This window comes from Malurus melanocephalus, unplaced genomic scaffold (genome assembly GCF_030028575.1).
Source record: "Malurus melanocephalus ecotype Western Australia unplaced genomic scaffold, MMel_1.1 scaffold_282, whole genome shotgun sequence".
In the NCBI taxonomy this organism is placed as follows: Eukaryota; Metazoa; Chordata; class Aves; order Passeriformes; family Maluridae; genus Malurus; species Malurus melanocephalus.
The window spans coordinates 697,204-705,826 of record NW_026623514.1 but is presented as its reverse complement, the minus strand read 5'-3'; the positions used below and the strand labels follow the sequence as shown (position 1 = coordinate 705,826).

The 8,623-nt window shown below is 41.0% G+C and overlaps 1 protein-coding gene across 2 annotated transcripts in view; it reads right to left on the bottom strand.

The window, feature by feature from the left end:
- ZNRF3 (zinc and ring finger 3) overlaps positions 1-8,623 on the bottom strand; it is a 63,935-nt gene that overhangs the window by 8,009 nt on the left and 47,303 nt on the right. Inside the window, exons 3-5 of one of the 2 annotated variants that reach the window (XM_057376547.1) lie at positions 5,155-5,229; positions 1,810-1,941; positions 771-881 (exon numbers count right to left, since the gene is read on the bottom strand). In XM_057376547.1, coding sequence (XP_057232530.1) covers positions 771-881; positions 1,810-1,941; positions 5,155-5,229 — 318 coding nt within the window. The remainder of the gene's footprint in view (positions 1-770; positions 882-1,809; positions 1,942-5,154; positions 5,230-8,623) is intronic. The other variant, XM_057376549.1, reaches the window with a different exon arrangement.

Genomic DNA, 8,623 nt, shown 5'->3' with positions numbered 1-8,623 from the left:
TTACAGATCATGTCAGGCCCAAATGATGTATAATTTCTTAAATTAACAGAGAGAAGGCTAATTAGAAATCAGATCAGAAGTCTCATGAAAAAAAAATGTATGCCACATGCAATAGTGAGAATGATAAACTACTTTGAATTAAAACTGGGTGAAGSTGTTGACAGATGGGATACACTGCAACTGCTCAATTGATAGGCAGCAACTATTCAAGTCAACATATAAAACTTGGCCAGGAACATTTTTTAAATGTCAGTACTGATTGTAATGCCCCAATATGCTGTTACCACCGTATCACCAGGAGCAATACTTGAGAAACTATTAAAATGAAATGTTATAAATTAGCTGCATCATTTCCTCCAGGCAAAATAAGAGTATGTCCTCTGGAATTTCTCCTAACCAAACTTTTTACCTTGAAACCTCTCCCATTTCAATACATGTTATCCTATTGAAAAGATATGTGATTTATTTCCAATCCTGATATCCTCTCCACAATACAACAGTACGGACTTATTTAGAAGGATACCAATACTACTGATAACTTGTGAACAACCAGAAATGTTCTTTCTTTCCAAATCTCCTTTAAAGACATTTCCAAGTTCTTCCAAAGACCTACATGGAAGTGCATGGATAAAACCACGAAGCCACCAAGATGGCTACTGTAAGCCTTCCTGGAAATGCTTCCTGCATTTCCAAAAGCTGCRAGCAAGTCTTAAGACAAAGTAAGAGAAGCTGACTTTCAGAACTGGTGAATTTCCTATTACTGCTCTTACCTGACTRCGTCGCTGTTTCAGTTTGATCTTCACAAGAAGAATGAGGCAAACAAGAGACACAACCACAAAGAAGGCCAGGAAAATTCCCATATCAAAGTACTCGGTGGGTTGCTTAAAAATTAAAACAAAATTATTATTTTTCCTTCCTTTAGATCATACTCAAAATTTGTTGTTTCTTTGTCTTTTAATTTCTCAGTGGTCATTACCAAAAGTACATAGTCAGAATGACAGAAGTCAAAGTACACACTGTTGTGCTCTGGGATTCTGTGACAAAACCTGGGTTTCATATGCCACTGCAAATGAATGGAATACACAGACTGCCAGTCATGAGATGTCAGATGCACAGTTTCTGAACTRCAAGTTTTTTAACTGAGTGAATCACACCACCACAAATTTTTATAATTTACTAGGTTGCTTATGCATGTAAGGAACTCAAAATCAATACCTATTTTTTTTAAATGGCCCACTTCTCAAACACATTTTTTAACAGAAGGATTCCATTAAAAAAACCAAAAAACCCAGAACTGAAACAGTAACTGGGACATGGATGACCTCTAGCTTTGTTCTTCTTCTGTAACCTATATGTAGAGAATGCTAGGGAAAAAAGTCTAGAAAATCTATTTTATAAGACAATTACAAATACCAGATAATGTCATAATTAATCCATGTTTAAAATACTATACAGAATTATTAGTTAACAGAGGGCAGACCACCTTACAAAACTGAACCACCAAGAGTAAGCAATAACTAAATTACTTAATCAAAAACAAGGAAAACTTCTATAGTGTGAATTTTTTAGCCAYTTATATAGCCAAAAGTAACCTGCTGAAAGACAGCAGATGCCACATTGTGGATTCTGTACTTACAYCAGTGCAGCTGCTTGTCCACAGTGCAATTACTCAGTTTACTTAAGAGAATTTCACATGTATTTATGCACATAAGAAGCATCAAAACATCTTCACCCTCAGTGTGGTGAGCAAGCACCGATTGCAGGAACAAGAGCACTGCAATACCCAGAGAAAGGATCTGAAAATCTCACCCGTGGGGGGCGATGCTGAATCCTGGCTCGTGCCACTTTCTGCTTGTTAACTATGTTCATTAGCTTGACAGCATCAGCACCTTTCACATACACCACTGGTCTCTTCAGAGGATCCTCTGAGCCCTGGTTCAGCTAGAACAAAAAAAAATCATCTATTTAAAAGCATTGTTTCAGGAAAACCACGTTTCTTCTGGGCAATGCAGAGAATGGTAAAGGAATATGAAYGTGGAATTGATTTCAAGCATCAGCTGTTCTCTTCTAGCACAGACCTTTTGTTAAGTATTCCACAGAATTAAACCTGAATTTAAACTTTTGACTTTTGCTGCCTTTTTGTTAAAGAACAGAACTAAGGATAAGCAAATGCTATTTCTGAACAGCAGCTTTAACTTAGCTGCATTATGTACCAGTGCATATATTAATACTGTTAATGCTCAACCTCACAATGAAGAATAAAAATATGCACATTCAAAAAAATAATCCTTGCTACAATTGATCAGTCTTTCCATTTCAACTTTGCACTKACATTACTCGCATAGAAATGTCTTCAGCTTTCTGAACAATCTCATATCAGAGTCGTGTCTTTCAGGCTCTTTGTATCTAGCCAATTTAAGTTAGTAATTTCTGCTGTTTAACTCAACAAACTCATTCAAAATTACTTGGGTTTTGGAACCACTGGACTACTGACTGCAGGATGAGGGGCCTCAAAGACTAAAGTGTATGAGTAGACCACATAATTCACCCTGAAACTTCCTTTTAGGTCCAGCTACATTTTTTTAGAAAGGCCAAATCACAGAATCACAAAATAATGTGTGTGGGAAGGCATATCATGAGCTCAGCCTCCTGGTCAAGGCAGCATCAACTATGGCATCAAACCAGGCTGCTCAGGGCTTTATCCAGAGGCTGAAAACTTTCAAAGTGTGGAAAAAGCAGCTTCTCTGTCCAACAAATCCAGAACAACAATCTGCTAAATTATGTACCAGAGAGGGTAATAACTAGACAAGAGAATTGTTCTGTTGCAAAATGGCACCAACATGATAAATTAATATAGCTTATTCTGAATTACAAGAAAAATACTAGTATAGAGGCTGAGTGACACAAACCAAGCAATGCACTGACAAGCAGATGGAAAAATGGTACAGGAGGAAGGAATGAGATGACAGGAATATGAGCAAATAGAACAAGAGTATCTTACAGCCAAGATTAACCTATCTGCATTGTTGATATCTACCTGTTAGTTCTGGCTAAACCATGTAGAAATTACCAGCTGACTGGCCTATCACCCCAATTAACGGATGATGACTCTAATTACCCTGGCCCAGATGATGGTAACAGATTTCACTGAGACTTTTTAAAACTGATTATTCCAAGAACACTGATCAAACTACTCTTAAGGCAGGTGTCTTGTGATGAGCTAAAAACTAGCTGAAGTATCCAGGGATCCCATGTGTCTACAASGCTTTCTGGCCTAGGGTCAAATCCAGTCACTGTCCTTCAATTCCCACACACATCCCCTCTCATGATTTCTTGWCTAAGAAAGACTCCTCAGTCACTTTTGCACAGTCAGACTCTTGCTAAACATGATGCTCTGGGTGCTTTTACTCCTTTTCAAATATGCAATAGTAAAACTAAGAAGTCAGACTTCAGAGATCATTTCTAAAAATAAAAGTTTTATTCTCTCAGATCAATGGGAATAAAATCTGCAGGCAAAGTCCTTTCATTTGGCATCTACMAAATTATCTGAGGACAATTCTGCTCAGGCCTGTCTCCTATTTATGTTCACTGACTGACAGGACAGATTGCCWTTCATAATACTCCACTCCTCCCTTTCAAAGCAATCTCCTTTATTTGCTCTAGTGGTTGGTAACAAGCATACCTGARAAAACTTCCTAAACAGCTCCCCTCAGTGTCTTAGGATGTTTTCATTTGAACCAAAGATACTCCAGATTAACTCATGTCAGTTTTTCCTCCACAGTTATCTGCCATTGCTTTCCWCAATTCCATTATGAGTGCCAGAATGGTACATATTTTAAAGACAGATTACTTAACACCCCTGATGTCAAGGGTTCTGAAGACTCTAGATGAAAATCAAAATCCATTAAAAACAAGCGTYCAGAGTAGCTTGAGATCACAGCCAATCCAGTAACTTGTTTTCATAGAGTATGAAAGCTACATCCAGGTATTCCTCTCCTGTTTGCAGCGTTTGCAAAGACCACTGCTCTTTCATCTAACAGAGCCTACTTTGTCATCTACTGCTCTAAGCCACTAACCTTCCATTTTACTGCTACACCCAAAATATTCCAACATCCACTAGACGAGTTTCTCATCTATTGAGGACAGATGTACTCAGTTTATTATATATAATCAAGCAAGGAAAGCTGTTGTTGTTAGAGGGAAAACAGCAAAAGACAGTAACTCAGCTTCCCAAAGTTCAGAGCAGGGTGGCTATAAGCAATCAGAAGCTGTAACACAGTTAAAAAATGGAAAATGACAGATCACATCTTTGTGAAGATATTTTTCCTGTGTAGAAAAGGGAAAAAGAATATCCCTGTGAATGCTTTCAAGATCAAGGCTGCAACTTTGATGTACATGCAGACCACAGTACTCAAAGCATCCATTGCACCAGGGTCTTCTGAATTCCTTTGTCCAACAGATGTTCATTTCAGAATTAAAGCCAGCTTTTTTAATGTAAACATTGATGATGTCTCTGTTCCCCCAAGAAATAAGGCTGCATTTAAAACCCTTCAGCTCAAACTTGTTTCTGCTGCAACAGAAACAGCAGTTTTGTTTCAAAACAAAACAGAACTAAACCAAATGCAGATTATTTTTGTGCTTATGTTTCTTCACTGAAATAACTCAGAACTGGCTGAAGTAGATTGAAGCCTTTCATAGGGCTATTACCTCACCCACTTCAAATAAAAAGATGAAAGTTATAACAAGACTCATAAAAAGAAGAAAAGCCCTGCTTGTCCACAAAACACATAGGCAGAAATCATCAGCTGTAAATGAGAAAGAAATRGTTATAAGTTTTACAAGAAACTTGTTTAGAACCAGGTTTGAAAGTCATTTTGCAATCCCAAAAATAGMAGCTGTTCAGCAACACTATTGATCACAGGCTGGATAGGGCCAAACATCCGGTGTTTTGTACACAGATCTGGGCAAAGAAAACCTCCATGATTAAATAATGGGCCACAAAAAACTTGCCTCCATCCTCTTTTAAAACCTTTATCCCAGACCTGGATTCTRSATTCTAGCAAAAGCTAGAAAAATAATCTGACTCCCCAAACTTGTTCCTTTCTACCAGATTCCCGACACCTAGAGTGCTTCCTGCCTGGCATTGCTTCATACCTGATCAATGGCATCTGGGTTTTCAGAAACATCAAAGATGACCGCTGTGGCTCCTCGCTGTACTGCTCGTTTTGCCTGCAATAAGAAAGACAGCATCCTCAGTCCCACCCCAAAAGATAACTTCTTAAMTCAAAAATTACTCCCTCTCCTCATGTCCAGATAGAAAACTGAACATTTTGTGTTACTCTGTAGTTAAAACAAATGACAGAACAATTACAAACACAGGAGTTCCGGAACCAGCATGGAGCGCAGTTAAATTTCAGTAAAGCTGCTACAGTGTCTCTGCTCCTTCCTTCTCAAACTCCCCTTTCAATAACCTTTTAAAGGAATTTAAATGAGATTAGACCCTCCAAAGACTTCAAAGATAAGATTTTTTTTTTTTTAAATTATGTTCTTTCCCCTCCATGTTACATGGAAGTGCCATTAAAAACAATGTTCCCTATGACTTGGGGTAGAGACGAGCTCACTAGTGTAGAAAATTAAGGTGAACTAGGTTCTTTGTACCTTTTCAGTGTCATTCTCACAAACCTAGTATATCACAATCTTTGCAAAATGTGCCTCAGAGAATACTGCTTTTTCTGACCATCAGAGGTCAGAACTGTTGCATATGCTTCTCACACTGATAAGACCAGACCTACCTAAGTGCACAGCTTTTCATCAAACACAGTCCAAACCTGGAGTTACCAATTGCATAGAAAAGATATTAGATACTAAAATCCACTGGGATAGACAAAACTGTATTTTAACCATTGAGGTTAACATAGGGGGTTTTAACCTGTTTCTACCACCCTGCTTCTGTATGTACCATTGCTCCTCAGTGGCTTCACAAAGAAGACATTCCCAGTAATTTTCAAAATCCTATTGCCTTTAGGACAGAGAATGCAAGAAACTCTACCTCCAAGCAATAACAGCTATCACCATACTAAACAAGGCAGCACTGGCCTTCCACAGATATTAGCAAAACTTAAACTCATATTAAGATATAAAACAATAAAAGCAATAACTTATGAAGTATTACTCAGCATTTTCTGGAAAAAATGTTAGCCAACACAGAGAAGTTGGTTCGAATACCTACAGGTCAGTTTCTTTGCTCTATTCTCATAATTTGCTTTTATTTGAAATCAACATGGCTCATCAGACAGCACAGGAGGGAAACCAACTCCCAAATGGGAGCTTTTTCTCAGCCCACCAGGTATTTGTCCCCTTTGAAGTCGGCACACCTGGTTAATGACTAAGAACTGTTGGGGAGGAAGAGTTAAAAGGAATCCACCACCCATTCTCTATTCTGAGCAGCCCTGAGGTGAGGGCTCATCCACGATTCCCTCCAAGGCACCCCTTACAGACACGCAGTGCTTACAGAACCGTTCAGGCTATTTAGACTGGTTTTTTTTTTCAGGATGATCAGTCAACAAGCAACGCCCCTTGATCTCTGAAGAGATTTTTAAAGAGATTTTACAGATCAGCGCTGATAAAAACTCCTCAATTGCGTGAATACACTGAACGAGCAGCAAGTTTCCACCACCAGGTGTTAAGAGATGCAAAGTACCGAGTTAAAAAACCGTGCTGGGGAAGGCACGGGGGTGACCCGTCTGACCCTCCTGCCAAATGCGGCGCTCGTTTCACTGCGAACGAACGCAGCTCGCAGCTTTCAGCCCGGGCTGGGAGMTGACTCCGGCCCGACTCCGGACTCTGGATTCTAGCAAAAGCTAGAAAAATAATCTGACTCCCCAAACTTGTTCCTTTCTACCAGAAAGGAATCGACTCCGGGGCACCGTCTCCCCTCAGCTCCCGCCCGGGGCTCTGAGGGAGCGGCGGGGTCCCCACAGCGCCCCCCTGCGGCCGCCCTGCAGCGCCCCCGCCCCGCCTCAGAAGCGCCGCCCGTCCCCGGCCATGGAGGGAGAGAGGAAGGGGCYGGCGGCCGCAGGGAAACGTGGAGAGTTTTTCCTTGCTGGGGTTTAAATCCAGATTCCCAAGCAAAGGCGGTGCGCTCGCTCCCGCGGAACTTGGCGAGCTCTGGCGGAGGCACTGGCCCGCCCTGCTCCCAAGGAGCCGCGTTCGTTCTCGGGTGCCCCCAGCACCCCAGGGCACAGCCCGGGAGCCACGGCCCGCAGGGGAGGGTGGGCTCCAGCCCTCTGCAGCGGGCTCCAGGCTCGGCTCGGCCGCCAGGTTCTGCTGGCCAGAGATCAGAACGCCTGTCCCCGCCTTCCCCCGCCTCCATCTCGGCCGTAAAACCGGGCAGTGTGGAGAGAAGGGAAGGAGTGCGAGCAGGGAACGCTTTCCATCGCTGGGTATTCCCCTCTTTCCCTTCGGCTGGGCTGGAGCGCACCTGTGACCGGGTATCGGGRCAGCTTGAAACACCTCCGTCCTCATCCTCAAAATACCGCAGGATAATTGAAGTCGAAACGTCTTTGAAAATACCCTGTCCACTACTCAGTAATCAGGACAGCTCAAAATAACACAGCAATGTTAAGTCCCACTTAAAATAATGCCAGTCTGTAACAGGCATGTGACTTTTTCTTTTTGGGCTAGCCAGCATTTAAAGACTCCCCCTAATCATTTTTCTAAGTCAAGTGACCAAGCCTACACCAAAAATAAACATGTGTTGGACGAGGGGAAAAAAGAAGCTAATACAGCACATGCGTTATCTTTACATTTACAATACTTGTGGCAAACACATTTCCACARTTCAATTCCCATGCATTTGCTCTTTCTGTAATCATCTTCTGGGGCTTAAAATAAATTACTATCACTACATACCAGTATTCTTCCTCTTTTGTAAAAAAATAATAGAAAACAAACAAAAAGGAAATTGCACTTTTCATAATTCAAGTGATCACTTTGTTCATACTTACAGCAACCTCCCAAACCCATCTTTGCATTCAGAGTCTACAGCTTACATTACTACAGAACAATGGGTATTACCAATAAGACGCACATAAAATACTGTCTCAGTTTAAAATCTGGCAGAATTTACTAGGCCTTGTAATCTAGGTAAGGTAAGAGGAAATGACGTGACAGAAGTGCAAGGAAAATCTCCACATCTYCAGGCCTGGGGAATTTTAAGTTATTACCTCAAGGAACACCAGAAAGATTTTAAGAGCTCTGCACTCCCTTCCTGTGGGCCAGGCAAATACGATAAGGAAGTAACAATTTCCTTGATGAGGCAAACTTTCATCCCAAGGGACCAGATAATTATTAAACAGGTGCACTGTTCCTCTCATTCATTTAAGTAAGGTAGAACAGCAACAATCAAAACACTAASAGGTCTTGAAGGACCTTACATGCTTGCACGTGGCAAGCATCTCCTCCTCTGGTTTCTATGTTTTCATTCCAATTAATATTTCAGTTAGTATGCAGCACTATCACCATAACCATCACAAGAAAAGCTGCTTAACAAGGTCCCCTTCGAGAGAAAAAAATCATACCAACATTAGCCTTTATTTATCACATTTACTTCTTTGCCCGAGTT